General features: G+C 42.6%; 1 protein-coding gene across 3 annotated transcripts in view; it reads right to left on the bottom strand.

Moving 5' to 3' along the window:
• The window catches only part of ZNF318 (zinc finger protein 318), a 91,759-nt gene that overhangs the window by 25,538 nt on the left and 46,042 nt on the right, over nucleotides 1–20,179 (bottom strand). For 2 of the 3 annotated variants that reach the window (XM_012773113.3, XM_012773111.3), the window contains exons 1-2: nucleotides 9,288–9,973; nucleotides 5,546–5,697 (exon numbers count right to left, since the gene is read on the bottom strand). In XM_012773113.3, the coding sequence (XP_012628567.2) occupies nucleotides 5,546–5,697; nucleotides 9,288–9,653 (518 nt within the window). In that variant the 5' untranslated portion in view covers nucleotides 9,654–9,973. Of the gene's footprint in view, nucleotides 1–5,545; nucleotides 5,698–9,287; nucleotides 9,974–20,179 lie in introns of those variants that run through there. The other variant, XM_012773112.3, reaches the window with a different exon arrangement.

Here is a 20,179-nt window from a genome sequence, read left to right as displayed (position 1 = left end):
TGACTAGACTTTGGGGATGCAGAGTATCATGCAGGTTACGCAACTCCACCTTAGCTAAATTTTAGCTCTTTGCTGGTAAAAGTGTGGTATGGACCAGCAGCATTAGCGTTACCTGGGAATGTTTTAGAAATACAGATTCTTAGGCTCCATCCCAAGCTTACTGAACCAGAATCTGCATTGTAACAAGATCTCCAGGTATGTGTTTGCACTTAAAGTTTGAGAAACAGGCAGAGGCGGGCAGATCGCTCGAGGTCAGGAGTTCGAAACCAGCCTGAGCAAGACTCCGTCTCTACCAAAAATAGAAAGAAATTAACTGACCAACTAAAATATATATATACAAAAAATTAGCCAGGCATGGTGGCACATGCCTGTAGTCCCAGGTACTTAGGAGGCTGAGGCAGTAGGATCGTTAAGCCCAGGAGACTGAGGTTGCTGTGAGCCAGGCTGATGCCACGGCACTCACTCTAGCCTGGGCAAGAAAGCGAGACTCTGTCTCAAAAAAAAAAAAAAAAAAGTTTGAGAAACATCAGTCCAGATCAGTGGTTTTTAAGCTGTGTTCCATAGAGATTCTAGAGTTCTCAGGAGTTGTTAAAAGGAAGGAGGTGCTGGAAAAGCAGAACTGGCAGCATTCTAGCCCTTCTACTTCATTTAAATCACTAGCCCCAACCTTATATCTGTATAATATTTCATCTGGAAAAAAAGATGTTTCACTGTGGGGGAAAAATTTTTTTTAATTGATCTAATTAGCATGATTTTTTCATACATTTTAGAAGGTTCTTCAATGCTTTGTCTTGCTGGCTCACATATTAAAACCACAAAACTCCCTCACAGCCTGTTTTGTCACTCTCTTTCCTTCCTTGCCTGGTTATGGACAAGCACTCTGCTAATCTTGGGCCCAGGAAAGAGTAAGTGATGGTTTACTTCACTACATAGTTTTATTTCATAGAAACAACAAAGGTCTTGGATCTTCACAGCATGAAGGGAAAAATACAGGATGGGACATCTGTCCTTTCAGCTCAGAGCTCTACACCGCACACAATAGTCCAAATTTTGGGGGGCACTGTGGCCACAGAGCTTTTATAGTAGATAGTATTTTAGCAATGGAGTGACTCAACTCATGAACATTCCTCACTGGAAATAGGTTTTATTTTCAGCTAATGTACAGAGTAGAATTTTCTACTCCAGCTATGTTTGATTTTAGAAAGCATCCTTAATTCATTCCTCTTCCTTCCTATTTCATACTATATTGAAATCTTGAAATTCCCCAGATTCTTTGGGAGGACATTGGTAACAGGCCCCTGGATTCTCACACGTGGGAAGATTCTGATTTAAATCATAGATTGAAAGAAAGATCCTCTAGCACTTTAAGTATGTAATTTTAAAATAATCTAAATGAAAAATAAAAGTGCTTACAAGTCACTCACATTCCAAAGTGAATTACCATCTATAGGATGGTAATTATTGGTATTTTCTACAGTTTCTAGTAACTACTTTTGTTTTTGTGAGTTTCTAGAAATGACTTTTCGTTGTTTTTTAATAGTTGCCTTCCTATCTCTGGAACTACATTAGCAGAACATCAAAAAGTTGCCTTTTCTTATTCACCAGTCCTGCCTCTGCTCAAAGTTGTATACCTGGACACTAGCTATAAATAAAGTGATGAAAGGCTATCAAGGATTAACTTTATCACATCCTCTATACCAAGAATGCCACATGTGGGAATCTAGGTTCCTGTTATCAATCTCCTCCCCAAGAATCTGGGGAATTTTAAGATTTCAATGTAGTATGAAATAGGAAGGAATGGGAATAAACCAAAGATGATTTCTGAAATCAAATATAACTGGAGTAAAAAATTCTACTCTGTAGGTTAGCTGAAAATAACACCTATTTCCAGTGAGGAATGTTCATGAGTTGAGTCACTCCATTGCTAAAACACTATCTACCAAAGTCTCTGATCATATTAGTGTAGGGGACTAAAACATAGACTCCATGGGTAGTGGCAAGTTCACCTACATTCCCATGTTCAGATCCCTGCTAGAACCATCCCATATCACCATCCAATAGCATACTAGCCCAAGATCTAACCCAGCACTAAATATTAAGAAGCTACAAATAATAAGATTGCTTTCAGAAAGCCTGACTTGAAATCTCCAGCAAAAGGAGGCATAGAACAATGAAATAAGGCATAAAAACATTAAAAAATAAAATAAAATAAAATAAAGAGCCATCATGTAAATATAGGCAAAAATCAGGTGGTTTTTTAGAAGTTCATGTTTTCCTTCCCCTAGACTCCCAAAGGATGAGAGAAAGAACCGGCTGCAGTAAGAATGAGCCCTAAAAAGGGCCTCATCTCCTATAGCCTAAAATAGTTCAGTGATGGATACTCTCTGAAAGCCTTGGTTAAATCCAACTATTTTCTAAAATAAAGTCTATTTAAAAAATTGTTGAATATGGGTGATGGGTATATGGGAGTTCTCTCTACTTTTCTGTGCTTACAAATTTCCATTAAGATAAAAAATATATATGTCCACATAAAAGCTTATACACAAATGTTCACAGCAGTATTATTCATAAGAGCCAAAAGGTGAAAATAACCCAAATATTATCCATGCATTCACCACTGAATGGACAAAACAAAATGTGGTATATCCAAACAATGAAATGTTATCAGTGATAAAAAAAAAAAAAAAGAATGCTACAAGCATGGATGAATCTTAACCAAACATTATGCTAAGTAGCCAGTCACAAAGGACCAAATAGTATATGATTCTATTTATATGAAATATCCAAAATAGGCAAATCTATAGAGATAGAAAGTAGATTAGTGATTACCTAAGGCTGGGGGTAAGATGAAGGGAGTAATGGCTAAAAGGTAGATGGTTTCTTTCTGGAGTAATAAAAATGTTCTAAAATTGATTGTAGGGTAGACGTACAACTCTGTGAATATATGGAAAGTCACTGAACTGTACGCTTTCAATGGGTGAATTGTATTGTATACGAACTATATTTCTTTCTTTTTTTTTTTTTTTTTTTTGAGACAGAGTCTCACTCTGTTGCCTGAGCTAGAGTGTCATGGCATCAGCCTACCTCACAGCAACCTCAAACTTCTGGGCTCAAGCAATCCTTCTGCTTCAGTCTCTTGAGTAGCTGGGACTACAGGCATGCACCACCATGCCTGGCTAAGTTTTTCTATATATTTTTAGTTGGCCAATTAATTTCTTTCTACTTTTAGTAAAGATAGGGTCTCCCTCTTGCTCAGGCTGGTCTTGAACTCTGAGCTCAAATGATCTACCCACCTCGGCCTCCCAGAGTGCTAGGATTACAGGTCTGAGCCTGTGCTAGGCTGAGCCAGAGTGCTAGGATTACAGGTGCCTGGCCTGTATTTCAATAAAGCTATTAAAAAATGTGTATGGGCTGGGCACAGTGGTTCACATCTGTAATCCCAGCACTTTGGGAGGCTGAAGCAGGGACTACTTCAACCCAGAAGTTTGAAGCTGCAGTGAGCTATGATCATGCCAGTGTACTCCCACCTGGGCAACAGAGTGAGACCTTGTCTCTAAAAAAAATATATGTATATGATTTTTTTAAAAAATCCTTCAGAGCCCTAAATCTCCATTCTTTTCCTTTGATGAATCCCCAAAATGCTTGCAGAAAGGTATTTGCTTCTGTCTAGTCCCCAAGGTAAATCAGAAGGGGGAAAAAAACTCCTATTCCTTCAATCTATGTCAGGTAAGGCATGGAGAAGGAATTAGGAGATAAGAATTCCATGAGTAGAACACTTAATGTGCAAAGTACTTTGATGAACAGGAGAAACAGACCTCACATCCATAAGTCTTTAAAAGCTAAATGTCTCAGTATTTTTCACACAACCTGTTCAAGTTCTCCTTTCAGAATAAGTTACAGTTCTACATACAGGGCTGCTAAAGTGAGGATACTAACAACCCTGGGAACTTGACTGTCACCCAAGCCTGATATAAAACTTAACAGATTCAATAAAGGAAAAGAAAGAATAGTAAGGTCTCAGAAAAAAACAACAACAACAAAACCATTTACATACAAAGGATAAAAAATGGCTTATTTCACTGACTGAAGACTAGACTCACTTTGAGAAGTCATCCTGAGTGTGCCAATTGTCCTGTGGATTAGTTTTAGTGCACAATAATTATCCACACAAACTATACTGAATAGGAGGAAAGGAACATAAATGTATAGGGAGCATAAGTATAAATGATAACCTTGCACCTCCACTTAGAATCTTAATCTCACTTTTCCTCAAGTATACTTGTTTCTCTGAAATACATGACTCTAGAAGATTACTGTCCCAAATTCCCTAAAATTTTAATTTTTATAATTTAAAAATACAATTGGTTATTTAAAGCACACATGCACAACAAAGTTTATGTGAGGGGAGGTGACATTCTAGGCCTAACAAGAGGAAATGCTGAAGTTAACTCAAAACCTCAGCAAGGAAGGAAGACAATCATACCACACACCACCTACCCAGACTGCCTACTCAATCATCTCCCAAAATAGAAGTAGCCAGAAAGGCAAGAGCTGTTGCCTCAATTAAGTGATATAGTCACATACATTTAAGCCCTATCTTCAGAAATTTCAGTGTTATATGACCTAAGACTGTCCTGCCTTGTTACACTGCCTCCACAGCCACTGGAGCTTTGAAGTATATATTACCAATGGCAACACTGGTCCTCAGATTTCCTGCCCAGCTGTCCCCCACCTGCCTGGCTATGCTCTGTGCACCAGTGCACAGACAGACATTACACTGATTTATTGCTACTGCTAATCATTTATGAAAACTCCCAATGTGCTAAGCAGAGACCTAACAGTCTTGACTCTGAGAAAGTGCTTTCCTGCATTGCCATCCTTACTTTTTTACTTTTGTGAGGTGAAAAACACCCAATGTGATTATTTACATCCTATGTATTGTTAAGTTCCTAGTACCTAAGGTCTAGGTACTTCAACACTCTGTGGGGTGTAGTTGCCCTTCCTCAGCACTTAGTAGTCATAAAGTAGTAACATTTTTAAAGATCTCTAACTTTCTGTTAATGCTTTATATACTTAATATACATACATATATTAGACATGAATTTATTTTAACACTTTCTGAATCTATATTTCAGCCTGGACAAGCTAAAAAAATATAATTAAAAAAGATTCCCTACTTTGTCCAGAACTTAACTTTGAAGAAGGGACCCACTCAAAGTTTCAGTATTTTAGAATCTTCTCCATCTCAACTGTTTTTGATTTGGGGGAGTCTGATTATGTCTTCTCTGTCTCTTCTTTGTAGTCAGACTAGGATAACCTTTTTGTTTTTTCTTTTATACAATTTATTTAGCAAGAGTCTACATCAATAAACTCTCCCCACACACAAAGCCTTTTTCCAACGTCATACTTTATACTGGAGACATGGACACATGGACACAGGGAATAATTTTAGTGCTGGCACCATCCTTCAAATACATCATTCAGAAAACAGCAATATTTTTGCCTTCAAGTGAGTACAGTGCACCCTGCCTTAGCTAAAACCTACCTGTCCATGTCCTCCAGATTATCCACTGGTGATCCCAGTCGATCACTAAGCCGTCGCCGTTCTGGTGTGGTAACACAAAAGTGATCATTGCCAACAGTGATCCTTAAGCTCTGTTCCAAAGTAGAGTCAGAACGCAGACCAGGAGAGCGTCTCTATAAAAGATAATATGGTTAGTCAATACAGCCAAGACATCCCTATTCCCAAAACATTCTCCTTCCTAGTCACGATGCTGATGCTGTGGTCCAACAAAGTGAGAAATAGTTATGGTAAGACATTACTCTAAAAGTAAAGTGCTGGCCAGGCACGATGGCTCACGCATGTAACCATAGCTCTCTGGGAGGCCGAGGTGCCTGGATTGCTCGAGGTCAGGAGTTCGAAACCAGCCTGAGCAAGAGTGAGACTCCATCTCTACCATAAATAGAAAGAAATTAATTGGCCAACTGATGTATATAGAAAAAATTAGCCGGGCATGGTGGCACATGCCTGTAGTCCCAACTACTCGGGAGGCTGAGGCAGGAGGATCGCCTGAGCCCAGGAGTTTAAGGTTGCTGTGAGCTAGGCTGATGCCACGGCACTCACTCTAGCCTGGACAACAAAGAGAGACTCTGTCTCAAAATAAATAAATAAATAAATATAAAGAAAGTGCTTTTTAAAAAATTATCATTTTCTTAGAGAAAAAAGCCCATACTGCCAATCCTCTCAAATAGGGACCTCTCATTCTTACTGGACATGGGAACAGAGAAGTCAATAAAGTCCCTGACCTCAGAATCTATACATTTTAAGTGAAGCCAAAAATAGGTTTGCAAAAAGTACTTCTGATAGCCATAAATGCTGTATAGTCATTAAAACATGATACCATGAAAGAGACTGGGGAAAAGGAATTATTGCAGATAAGATGGTTAGAAAAGGCTCTTCTGAGGTGAAAAGCTGAGGGCTGAATGATGAGATGTCAGCCTTATAAAGAACAGGCAGAAGCACGTTTCAGGCAAAGGGAAGAATCACCTCAGTAATGAGCTTGGTATGTTTTAAGTAATGGAAAGACAACCAGTGTGGCTGCAGCAAATGATGACAGAAGAGGAAAAGACAGGCAGAAATTAGTTAGGAAATTTGGAGTTTATTCTTAGTGTAATAAAAGCCACTGGACAGTTTTAAGCAGGAGAGTAAGATCTGACGTTTTTCCTCCAGATGATTGGACTATTCACACCCTCACCTCCTGCAGGTCTTTATTTAAAAGTCGCCTTCTCAGGAGGCCTTCCCTGGCTACCCTATCAAAAATTGCTGCACTCCCTCCTCTGCTTTATTTCCTTCTCAGTATTTAATCACATTTAACATGCCATGGCATGGTTTTTGAATACTACCTTCATGATTTCTGCCATAACAATACCACTAGTAGTATTGTTTCCTAATATTAAAATGGCCGGGAGTGGTGGCTCACACCTATAATCCTAACACTTTGGGAGGCCGAGGCAGGTGGATTGCTCAAGGTCAGGAGTTCGAAACCAGCCTGAGCAAGAGCGAGATGCCATCTCTACTAAAAATAGAAAGACGTTAATTGGCCAACTAAAATATATATAGAAAAATTAGCCGAGCAAGGCGGCATATGCCTGTAGTGCCAGCCACTTGGGAGGCAGAGGCAGGAGGATCGCTTAAGCCCAGGAGTTTGAGGTTGCTGTGAGCTAGGCTGATGCCATGGACCTGGGCAACAGAGTGAGACTCTGTCTCAAAAAATAAAAAAACAAACATGCCATGGCATTTCTGACTTAACCAACTCTCTCTGCTAGAATAACTTTAGGAGGGTAGGAGTTTTTGTCTGGTTTGTTTACTATTGTATCCCCAGGTCCCAGAACAGTACCTACTACACAGATGTTCACTAAATACTTGTCAAATGTATAAAGTATAGGTTTAAAAATTATTTTGGGCCGGGCGGGGTGGCTCACGCCTGTAATCCTAGCACTCTGGGAGGCCGAGGCGGGCGGATTGCTCGAGGTCAGGAGTTCGAAACCAGCCTGAGCAAAAGCAAGACTCTGTCTCTACCATAAATAGAAATAAATTAATTGGCCAACTAATATATATATATAGAAAAAATTAGCCGGGCATGGTGGCGCATGCCTGTAGTCCCAGCTACTCGGGAGGCTGAGGCAGAAGGATTGCTTGAGCCCAGGAGTTTGAGGTTGCTGTGAGCTAGGCTGATGCCACGCACTCACTCTAGCCTGGGCAACAAAGCGAGACTCTGTCTCAAAAAAAAAAAAAATTATTTTGATTGCTAGTTGATTGCAGAATAAACTAGAGCATAGCAAGAGCAGGGTGTAAAGGAGCCAAATGCAACAATCCATGCAAGAGGTAATAGGATTTAGACCAGTGTGATGGCAGCAGGACAGTTTGGAGTATGTACTTTGGAGGTAGAGGTAACAGATTAGACAGATGAGGTTAATTTGACAGATTAGATGTTAGAAGAAGGGAAATGATGACTTTCTGACTTGAGCAGTGGATGATGCCATTTAGAGACAGAGAAGACTGGAGCAAATAAATTGTGCACTGGAGAAGAAAAGGGAAGTTGTAGAAACAAGCATTCTATTCTCCTTGCTTCCTCTGTAGTAGTGCCTGACATTCACACCGACACTGCTCAGCTTTGAAAATCTTAACACAGAGACATGTCCATTCACCTAGGACCAGAGTGCCCCGAGTACTTGGATACATGTTATGGATACATGTTAGAGAACAACTCAAGAAAACACAAACTTTGTCACTGGGTTGAAGAAAAGATTGATGAAATGAAAAAAAATATTCCAAAACACCAACTCTTGCCTGGAGGTTCTACTTTAATGGTGATGTTGAGAGATCAATGTTATCTCTAAGATAAACTTCTTAATCTCATGCTCTGTTGCTCTAGCAGTGAAATATAAGGTTAAAAACCATAGGTTTGGGGAATCAGGCAGATCTAAGTTCAATCACAGCTCCACCACTTCTTAGCTGTGAAACCTTGGTCTAGTTACTTAGAACCTCTTCCCGGGTTGGTTCCTCAGCTGTACAACATGGAATAATATTGACTGCCTCACCTCAGAGGGTCGAGGGGGTTCAAAGAATGTGTAAAGTGAAGGGCCAACTATAATCCCAGCCATATATCTTTGTAAGTAAGTGGTAGTGAATACTACAATGACTGTGGTTATTCTCACTTCATTTCGGAAGAAGCAGCTCCAACTCAGACAAACTAAGTTTACACTCCTGACCTCTTGTCTAGTTACCCGCACTAGGTTAGCTTCCCAATCTCGCCACAAAGACAGACATTTCAATTTCTTTTCTAGGATCCAGAGGGGGCAGCTCAGGCTTAAGGGAATAAACACCACGCAACCCTGAGGAAATGTCAATTGTAAAAAGTACCACTTCCAGTGTGGCATCTCTTCACAAAAAAGAAAGTACCAGACACACTGTACGGACGAAATTCCCCTCGCCCTGGCAAACTTTTCCACGCCTCATCCAGAGTGAGGGAACATCCTGAGAAATGGAGCACGCACTCCCGACCTGGCGCGCCCGGGCTCCGAGTCCGTTATTGTGTGAGAAAGCTCCGGGCCGGCAGGGAGGCTCTGGGCTCCAGCATCATTGCCAACGGGGCTGGGGGAAGGCTTCGAATTTAGGACCCTGGCCTGGAGGCCTCAGGGCGTCTGAGTTACAAGCGTTTCTGGCAACGGCAATTGCGAGCGAAGGGGCTGGGGTATGGAGGGTGCTGGATGAGGGGTGGGATTACCCGGCTGCCGCTGTCGCCTGGATGGTCTCCGCGGCCGTCCCGGGAGAAGTCAGCGCGGGACTCCCCCCGGCTGCTGCCTCGGAAGCCAGCCGGGCCCGGCGGGAAGAGTCGTCGGCCCCGCGGTGGCGACGGGGAGCCACGACGGGCCCGCGGCGGGGACGGCGAGGCCCGGCGGCCGCGGTGCCCTGAGGGCGAGCGGGGTCGCCGAGCCGGGGTCCGCGACGAGGAGGAACCGGAGGGCGGCGGCGAGGTGCGGCGAGCCGGGCCTGAGGAGGAGCCGGAGCTGCGACCGGTGCGCGGGCCGCCACCGCCGCCGTCTTTAGGCCGGTGAGAAGAGACCGAGGAGCGGGCGCCGCTGCGGTACATGGTTCTGGAAGCAGCGGCCACGGCTGCAGCTCCAACCCGGGGGCGCCCTAGACGCGGGCCCCGAGCGCGCCGCCGTAGCTGCAGCCGCCACCACCACGGCCGCCGCGCGCCACCTCAGACGCCAGAGCAGCCCCCTCCCCTCGGCCCAGCGCCACAGCCGGGGGTTCGGCAGAGCGCGCCCCCGTGGCCGTGGCCGGCGGTTGGAGGGCGCGAGCACGCGTCCGACACACCCCCCCGCCTCTGGGGCTCCAGGCTCCTCCACTCAGGGAGCGGCCACAGGAGCCAGGAGAAGTGGGGAGGAGCGCGGAGGCCGGCGCGAGGCTGACGAGGGGAGGGGAAACGAAGCGCGTTCCCTGAGCTCGGCACGCTCCGCCTCCAAGCGCTTAAGATGGCGGCCGCTGAGCCACCCACTTCCCCTCCCCCGGCGGCCACGTGACCCTGAGGGCCTCCACGCGGGGTGGGCGGGGCGGAAGGGAGGGATTGGCGGGAGAAGAGTCTGGTCTTCTAGAGAAGCCTGAGGCCTTGGGACTGGGCGTTTGGAGATCCAGGATCATCTTCGCCTTTTCCCTGACCCCCAGAATATAAGTGATTCCTCAAAACGTTAGCTATTGTAAAGTTTTTGGCAGCAACGAAAAGAAAAAACAGAGAGAGAGTGGGGCTAAACAACGTGGCTTTATTGAGTGCTGCTGCTGGAGGTTTGGGGGTCCCAAGAGAGAGGGGCTGAGAAGTCGCACCCGTTTAAAAGGGGGGAAGGCTTTTATACCGTTTTAAGTGGGCTGAGGACTTTTGGCGGGAACAGCTGGGGTTTTTCCACTGTGACTTTTGGTGGTCATTGAGAAGTAGAAGGGGCTGCCACTATTTGCGGAATCCAGGAACCAAAACTTTCTTATCTGGGTTGACATCTAGATGTGATTGTTCTCAGTGGGGCCTGGCAGTTGTCCTTGGCTGGGGTCTGGTCTCCTGAGCCTTTTCTTTTTTGATCTAGGGAGGGGAGGGAGGCCGCCACCAGCCTTACAGCTATGGCGGAGGTTATGCACCTTGGCGAGAGCGCCTGCCCATGTCTTGGCCACCACGGAAGCAGCACAACTAGGAAGTCAGTTTACTTCGCAGTTTATCTGATTTATAGAGGTTGAAATTGAAGATGGGAAAGTGCGGGTTAGGGGTGAGACTCAAACACAAAATAGATATCAGTAAGTTTTCGAGAGGTCTTTCTCTGACCAAGTATTTGTGGTTATGGTGGAGGTCACTCACTACCAGGGGTCCATATCATGACAAACAGGCGAGTTTTTTGTGAGAGATTCTGATACCACCACTGCCCCCCAACTGTATGACTAGAATTTCCCTGTATGCCAGTCTGAGGGCTCTGCAACCTAATTATAAAAGTCAAGATAAAACAACACAAAGAACACAATAGTCAAAACATGAAAAAAAAATGTGGACTGTAAACAATGGCTTAATATTTTTCATCTATCAACTAGAAATATAATACAAAACCTGAAATTGGCTAAAAAAAAAAAAAATCAGGACCAGTCTTCGTGGCTCTGGCCTATAATCCTAGCACTTTGGGAAGCTGAGGGGACCATGGCTTGAGATCAGCAGTTGGTGACCAACCTGAGCAACATTGGGATAACTGGTCTCTGTAAAAAGTAGAAAAATTAACTGTGGCATAGTGGTGCTTGCCTATAGTTCCAGCCACTCAGGAGGCTTGACAGTAAGAGAATTGCTTGATCCCAGGATTTTGAGGTTTCAGTGGGCTATGTTGACCTTCACTGCACTCTAGCCCAGGCAACAGAGGGAGACCCTATCTCAAAAAAAATCAGGTTTCTGGCCAGGTGTGGTGGCTCACACCTGTAATCCTAACACTCTTAAGAGGCCAAGACAGGAAGATCACATGAGGTGAGGAGTTTGAGGCCAGCCTGAGCAAGAGCAGAGTAGATCCCAACCATTGGGATGACAGAGTGAGACTCTGTCTCAAAAAAAAAAAAAAAAAAAAATCAGTTTTCTGATTTCAAAGCCAAGGCAGAACAAAGAAAGATTTAATTATAAAAGATTTTGATTTTCTAATTTAAGTTTTGTGAGCTAAAATAAAATCTTAAGCCTCCCTAACCGACTGAATAGACCCCCCTCTTGGCCAAGGGAGACACCACCCACAAAAAACCCTTTAACAGAGTTGCCAGCCATGAGGAGAAGGGAGGTCAGACACCTAGCTATAACTTGTCTTTTTTGGAGTTATTTTTGTGAGAATAAGATACAAAATAATTAGCAACAAAATCGTTAGCAAGCCTAAGGTCATGTAAGACAAAAGTTAAACCACACCTATAGATCATCAATTTACTTAACAGATCACTTGAGTCTCAATATATATCCAATATATGTCCAATGACTTCCTTAACTTAAAATGTTCCAAGCCTTTAGACAAAACTTCATTTCTTTAATCAATTACAAATCAGAGAATCTTTAAACCCACCTATAACCTGTAAATCCCCACTTGGAGATGGCCTGCCTTTTTGGGGCAGACCAGTGTGCACCTTCCATGTATTGATTTTGACTTTATGTGTAATTCCTGTCTCCCTAAAATGTATAAAACCAAACTGTAATGCAACCATGGAAAGACCACTTGCTTAAGCCTTCTTGGGAGTGGCTCTCTGGGCCATACTTGTACATATTCGGCTCAAAATGAACTTCTTAAAATTATTTTACAGAATTTTGGGGGTTTTTCCATTGACAGTTTTTGTATTAAATTTAAAATATATCCAATTTCACACGTTTGTATAATGGCATATGCTCACATCATAGCTCAGTAAAAGTAAAGTATAAAATTATTACTACTTGATTTTTCTTACTCTCAGCTTCACTCTTTATATATAATTTATGTAAAATAAAAAAACCCATAAAAGTTATTTTAAAGAAAAAATAATAAAAATCTGTCAGAGGTATATGCCCTGTCTTTATTAGCCTAGATGTTGGTTTTGTTTCCCACACTTTTGGGAAACACATTTATCTAAGTAAATGTGAAGAAAATGTGAATCAGTGTGTACAAATACTTGAAAAAAATCAGGTTTCTGATTTCAAAGCCAAGGCAAGTCAATACAAGTCAATGTATTGACTTGAAGTCAATACATTTTAAATCAGGCTGCATTATACTCTGTGTAAACTTTTCCTCCTCAATCCTTTTCTATACTGAATAAGTATTTTAATCAAAGGAGCTGGCCTTTGTGATATATAATCACAAAACTCCTGCTTCCTCTTCACACTTGCCCTATGTGTAATACTTTGTGACATGCATGAAATCTTTTGCAAATCCCTTCAGTTTTCAAATATTTTTTCAGTCACATGAGTAGCCTTTATTACAGTAGTGAAAATGTTTAGTCCAGGCCAGGGTAATAATTAAAACTTGAAACTTTAGGCTGCTGCAGTGGCTCACACCTATAATCCCAGCACTTTGGGAGGCCAAGGCAGGAGGATCACTAGAGGCTGGAAGCTTGAGACCAGCATGGGTAACATAGACCCCTTCTCTACAAAAATAAAAAAATTAGCTGGTCATGGTGGTGTGTGCCTGTAGTCCCAAGGACCTGGGAGGCTGAGGCAGGAGGATCCTGAGCCCAGGAGTTTGGGGTTACAGTGAGCTATGATCACGCCACTGCACTCCAGCCTGGGTGACAGGGTGAGACCCTGTCTCAAAACCAAAGCAAGGCCGGGCATGGTGGCTCACGCCTGTAATCCTAGCTCTCTGGGAGGCGGAGGCGGGCGGATTGCTTGAGGTCAGGAGTTCGAAACCAGGCTGAGCAAGAACGAGACCCCATCTCTACTATAAATAGAAAGAAATTAATTGGCCAACTAATATATATATTAAAAAAAAAATCAGCCGGGCATGGTGGCGCGTGCCTGTAGTCCCAGCTACTTGGGAGGCTGAGGCAGAAGGATTGCTTGAGCCAGGAGATTGAGGTTGCTGTGAGCTAGGCTGACGCCATGGCACTCACTCTAGCCTAGGCAACAAAGCGAGACTCTGTCTCAAAAAAAAAAAAAAAAAAAAAACCAAAGCAAAATAAAACTTTAAGCTAAAAGTTCTCCCCTAACTCTTGCTTGCTTCAAATTTGAAGCTTGCTGTGATGAAGGGAGGTGTGGTAGTCCTTTCCACATCCCTGCTTTTACTCCTCAGATTTTACTTCTCCTTTCCCATTGTCTGGTTGCTATTTCTGACACCATCTCCAACCCCCATTTGGTGCAGGAGGAGAAGGGATTAGAGGGAAAGAACACAGACTTTCCTGGTTGGTGCAGGAGGCTGTTATCTCCAAAATGTGTTCCCTGTGGGTATGGAGCACTCACAAGTGTTGGCTCTTCTCTCTTATATCACCTTTGTGGGCTTTTCTAGGACTCTCGTGCTGGGAACTAGGTGATGCTCCTCCTCTGGTTGACTGTCTATGACTCTCCTCCTTCACCCCATGTCAAACTCACTCCCCTAGGAGTCCCTTTACTCTCTGGGCATCCCTCATGGGAAAGATCCTTTTTAAATAACTCCAAGCTTCTAGGTATACTTGGCTCGCAGGATAACTCATGCATTTTTGCCCCAGTGGTGAGGGCAGTGAAGCTCACTCCCCATGCCACCACCTGACTCGGTATCCCAGCACTGTTAGTTAGCCAGTATCTTGCTTTTGGACTTCCTCCCAGATAGGGATTAAGACATTGGTCCCTGTGGACCTCCAAACCCCAGGAGACACAAACCAAACATTGTAAGAGGTTCTAGTGAAGGCCTATATCTCACATGGCCTCAGGCAGAGAGAAAGACCTCTCCCCATTCATCAGAGTGGCAGGAGAGGAAATACTAATATAGAGCCCACAGGTCACCTTCACACACAACCCTTATTCTCTTATATAGACTGAATGTTGATGATTAGTATTGCTGGCAGACTAGTTCACAATTTCTTAGCATCTCCCTGTAAGATGTGGGATGGAGAGTATGTGGTATCTATTATGTTGCTTTCCAACTTTGAGGCCTTGGCTGAGACTCAAAAGACAATAGGCCGAATCTAATTAACATATTGTCACAACTATTGTCCCTCATTGATTTAAGAATTTTTTATTAGACTTCTGATGAAAATGGTGAAATGTGTTAAGGCTTTCACATACATACACACAAACACACACCCTTCTCATAGTAGACATATAGCAATGATAGATTAAACCTGAAAAGACAAAGGTAAAGAGATCTAGGCTCTATGCTATGGACTGAATTTTGTTCCCCTCAAAATTAATATGTTAAAGTCTTATCCCCCAATGTGATGGTATTTGGAGATGGGGCCTTTGGTAGATAATTAGGGTTAGATGAGGTCTTGAGGGTGGGGCCCTCAAAATGGGATTAGGATAAGGAAAAGAAAAAACGCTAGAGCTCTCTCTCAGCTAGAAGGTAAGAAAGTAGTATCTGCAAGCCAGGAACACAGCCCCCCACCAAGACTGAATTGACTGGCTGGCACCCTATTCTTGGACATCCCAGCCTCTAGAACTGTGAGAAATAAACATCTGTTGTTTAAGCCACCCAATCTATGGTATTTTGTTATAGCAGCCCAAGCAGACTAATACACTCTGGGCTGGTCTGAAAGTAGTGAGTTATCTCACTTGATTGTTCACTGTCAGTTACAGATTGAACTCCTTGTTCTACTACTTTCCCTCCTTCTTACTATTGTACTTAATGAGTCTTAAAAAATAAAAAGAAAAGAAATTTAAATATATATATATATACTCTAAAATGAGATAAACCCCCCTATGAATATGGTAAAGCCACAGACGTCCTAGGCTTTGAAGTGAGTCTAGAAACAAGGGTAAGAATCAGAGATTTGGCCCCTGTGAGGTAATGGAGGTATGTAAGTGCTTCCCAGGAAGTAGAGTCTAGGCCAGGTTTTTAGCTTAACAGCCAAGGACACCCTTGCCTCTACATGCAAGCTGGACAAAACTATTGCCAGCCTTCTGCTTGGGGCTATAGATTTATGGGAAGCTCTGTGCCAAGTGGGTGGGCAGGTAAAAACATTGACAGTCTTTAGATAAGAACTGAGCATAGGCATTCCCTGCTCAGTGACTAATGGCAATACTCTGATATTACCAGTGTTCCTATACACCAGTGATAACCAGTTTGAAAATATGATTTTCCACTAGCAAACTGGCATGCACCTATATGCCCAGCTATTCAGGAAGCTGAAGCTGGAGTGATTGTTTGAGCCCAGGCATTTGAGGCTAGCTTAGGCAAAACAGTGAAACCCCATCTCTGAAAAAAAAAAAAAAAAAAAAAAAAAAAAGATTTTCTGTAAACATGATAGATTAAATCATGCATTTATCACCATTAAGTTACTAACCTCCACTAATATGACAGTAAGGAGTTTTGTTTGTCTGTTTTTTTAAGTTATAAACTCATGTATGCAACCTGGAAGTGGAAAGGAGATAATGCCCCATGGGATGGAATTTTGATCAATGAGAGGCAGAAGCCAATGAATAATTTTCCCCCATTTCTTCCCCATCTCACTTGTCCCAGGATGGTGTTGAGATGCATTTGTTCATTGAGGACACAGTTCCCAGATTGAACAATCGGTTTGATATACTGTGTCCAGGGCGATGAAACATCCTTGTGTTGGCTCTCTTTGTCCCTCCCACCTGCTCCCTAGCCTCCCTAATGGTAAAAATCAGGCTCTGGTTTCTGAGCAACCCAGGATAACACAACTAACAAGAAAAAAAAATCATATATTTGACTTCATTAAAATTAAGAACCTGTATTTATCAAAAAACACTATGAAGAGAATGGAGTGGGGAATGATATATGCCACACACAAAAAGACTTATATCACAATATATAAACAATGGCTATAAAACAATGAGAAAAAGACAGATACCTCCACAGAAATACAGACAAAATATTTGAGTAAGTTCTCAAAAGAGGAAATTCAAATGGTTACTGAACATATTAAACCTCACAGGTGATCATGAAAATGCAGATTAAAACCACAGTGAAATACCACTACACACTCAAGACATGGCTAAAATCCCAGATGTTGGTGAGGATATAGAACAAGGGACATTCTCATACACTGCATGTGGGAGTATAAATCACTACCACCACCTTGGGAAACAGTTTGGCATTTCTACTAAAGTTGAAAATGACTACACAATTCTATTCCTAGGTATATACGTCCTGCAGAAATGCATGCACAGGTACACCAGGAAATATGTACAAGAACATTCACAGCAGCTTTATTTGTAATTGCCAAATATTGAAAACAGCCCACATATTATTCAATAATAAAGTGAATAAATTTTGGGTTGTTTATATAATGGCATCTTATCCAGCATTGAACGTTAACAAACTGCTTCACTCAACGTAAATGAATCTGAAGAACATAATATTGAGTCAGAGAAACGAGACACAAAACAACACATACTGCATGATTCCCTTTATATAAGATGTTTAAATTGTCTAAACTACAGTGAATACGAATGCATTCTTAGGTGGTAAACTACTTTAAGGAAATCACACTGAAAACCCTAAAATCTGCACGCTAGTCACCATGAGGGTGGGAGGAAGGAGATTACAGTTGGACAGGAGAATGAGAGGGGCTTCTGGGGTGTTGGCAGTGTTCTGTATCTTAACCTTGGTAATTGTTTTTTCATAGATACGGGGGTTTTAATAATTTAATAAGCTGTACATTTATGTTTTATATACTTTTATGTATATGTGTTATTTTTCACAATAAAAAGAGCTAAAGAGAGAAAGAAGACAAACCTGTGTCCTAAGAAATTTGAAGTTTAAGTAGTAGTATTTGTGTGCTAACAAGCAATTTGTGTTTCTGAGATATGGTAGTCAGTCTCTAAGATGGCCTCTGATGATCACTGTCTCCCAGTATTCACACTCTGGTACCATCCACTCCCATATTGTACAAGGGTTAGTCTGTGTGACCAGTGGAATATGACAGATGTGATGTTTATCAAGTCCAAGATTAGGTTATAAAAGCCATTGAGACTTCTATTTTGAGCACACTTTCTCTCTTCTCCCTTTGATCGTTTGCTTTCAGCTGCCACGTTGAGCAACCCTACGGAAAGACCCATGTAGTGAGAGACTGAGGTCTCCTGACAACAGCCAGCAAGGAATCAAGGCCTCCACCCATTAGCCATGTGAATGAGTCATCTGACAAGCAGATCCTCAAGCATATCAAGCCTTCAGATGACTGCAGGCCCAGTCAACATCTTTTTTTTTTTTTTTTTGAGACAGAGTCTCGCTTTGCTGCCCAGGCTAGAGTGAGTGCCATGGCGTCAGCCTAGCTCACAGCAACCTCAAACTCCTGGGCTCGAGTGATTCTTCTGCCTCAGCCTCCCGGGTAGCTGGGACTACAGGCATGCGCCACCATGCCCGGCTAATTTTTTATATATATATCAGTTGGCCAATTAATTTCTTTCTATTTATAGTAGAGACGGGGTCTCACTCTTGCTCAGGCTGGTTTCGAACTCCTGACCTTGAGCAATCCGCCCGCCTCGGCCTCCCAAGAGCTAGGATTACAGGCGTGAGCCACAGCGCCCGGCCCCAGTCAACATCTTGATGGCATCTTTATGAAAGACCCAGAGCCAGAACCACCTAGCAAGTTACTCCAATATTCCTGATCCCCAGAAATTGTGAGATAATAAATGCATGTTGTTTTATGCTGCCAACTTGGAGATAATTTGCTATACAGTAATAGATAGCTAATATACCAGCAGAGAGAGAATAGAATTTGTTTTTGGCATAGCTGTCTCCTCTTTATTCTAGAGGGCACTAATAACCCCTTTTAACCCTGCATTTGGAGAAACTCTAAATGCATGCAATTAAATAGTATGTGGATGCTTCACATTCAAATATATATTCTATTTGGTAACATGAATTAATGATTATAAGCATACTCATCATAATCACACAAAACATAATTGTACAGTTTACCAAGTTACTAAAAATGAATACTAACAATATTATTAGCTATGACAATATTTTTATTATATTAAGCATTTTGATAATCACCATACATGAAATAACTAACATTTGCAGCACTGTGCCCCAAAGTGTAATACATGTACATGTACCTGGAGTAATACTAGAGATTTACCAGAGATTTATATAAAACAAATATGAAGTTTTATACTTTAATGGTTACATATTCTCTTTAATGTATAAAAAAAGACTTGTACAGCAAATTTATATTTTCACAAATATTGCTAAATTTGAGGTGAAGTTTCAGAAGAATCTATTTGAAATTGATTTTTTTTTTTTGAGACAGAGTCTCACTTTGTTGCCCAGGCTAGAGTGAGTGCCGTGGCATCAGCCTAGCTCACAGCAACCTCAAACTCCTGGGCTCAAGCGATCCTTTTGCCTCAGCCTCCCAAGTAGCTGGGACTACAGGCATACGCCACCATGCCTGGCTAATTTTTTTTTATATATATTAGTTGGTCAATTAATTTATTTCTATTTATAGTAGAGATACTGTCTTGCCCATTGCTCAGGCTGGTTTCGAACTCCTGACCTCGAGCAATCCGCCCACCTCGGCCTCCCAGAGTGCTAGGATTACAGGCGTGAGCCACCGCACCCGGCCTGATTTTTTTTTGAGACAGAGTCTCACTTTGTCACCTTGGGTAGAGTGCAGTGGCTGTCATCATAGCTCATAGCAATCTCAAACTCCTGGGTTCATGTGATCCTCCTGCCTTAGCCTCCCAAGTACCTTGGACTACAGATACACACCATGATGTGCGGCTAAGTTTTCTATTTTTAGTAGACACAGGGTCTCACTCTTGCTCAGGCTGGGTTTGAACTCCTGAGCTCAAGCAATCCTCCTATTTCAGCTTTCTAGAGTGCTAGGATTATAGGCATGAGCCACCATGCCTGGCCTGAGGTTGATTTTTTTGTTTGTTTCGTTTTTTTTTTGTTTGTTTGTTTTTTGAGACAGGGTCTCACTTTGTTGCCCAGACTAGAGTGAGTGCCTTGGCATCAGCCTCGCTCACAGCAACCTCAAACTCCTGGGCTCAAGCGATCCTCCTGCCTCAGCCTCCCGAGTAGCTGGGACTACACGCATGCGCCACCATGCCCAGCTGATTTTTTCTATATATATTAGTTGGCCAATTAATTTCTTTCTATTTATAGTAGAGACGGGGTCTCGCTCTTGCTCAGGCTGGTTCCGAACTCCTGACCTTGAGCAATCCGCCCGCCTCGGCCTCCCAGAGTGCTAGGATTACAGGCATGAGCCAACATGCCTGGCCTGAGGTTGATTTTTTTGTTTGTTTGTTTTGAGACAGAGTCCCACTCTATTGCCCGAGCTAGAGTGCCGTGGCATCAGCCTAGCTCACAGCAACCTCAAACTCATGGTCTAAAGCGATCCTCCTGCCTCTGCCTCCTGAATAGCTGGGACTACAGGCATGTGCCACCATGCCTGGCTAATTTTTTTCTGTATATTTTTAGTTGTCCAGCTAATTTCTTTCTATTTTTGGTAGAGACGGGATCTCGCTCTTGCTCAGGCTGGTCTCGAACTCCT

This window comes from Microcebus murinus, chromosome 5 (genome assembly GCF_040939455.1).
Source record: "Microcebus murinus isolate Inina chromosome 5, M.murinus_Inina_mat1.0, whole genome shotgun sequence".
NCBI classification, from domain to species: domain Eukaryota; kingdom Metazoa; phylum Chordata; class Mammalia; order Primates; family Cheirogaleidae; genus Microcebus; species Microcebus murinus.
Note: the sequence above shows the minus strand (reverse complement) of the source record. Positions and strands in the feature narration are given on the sequence as shown.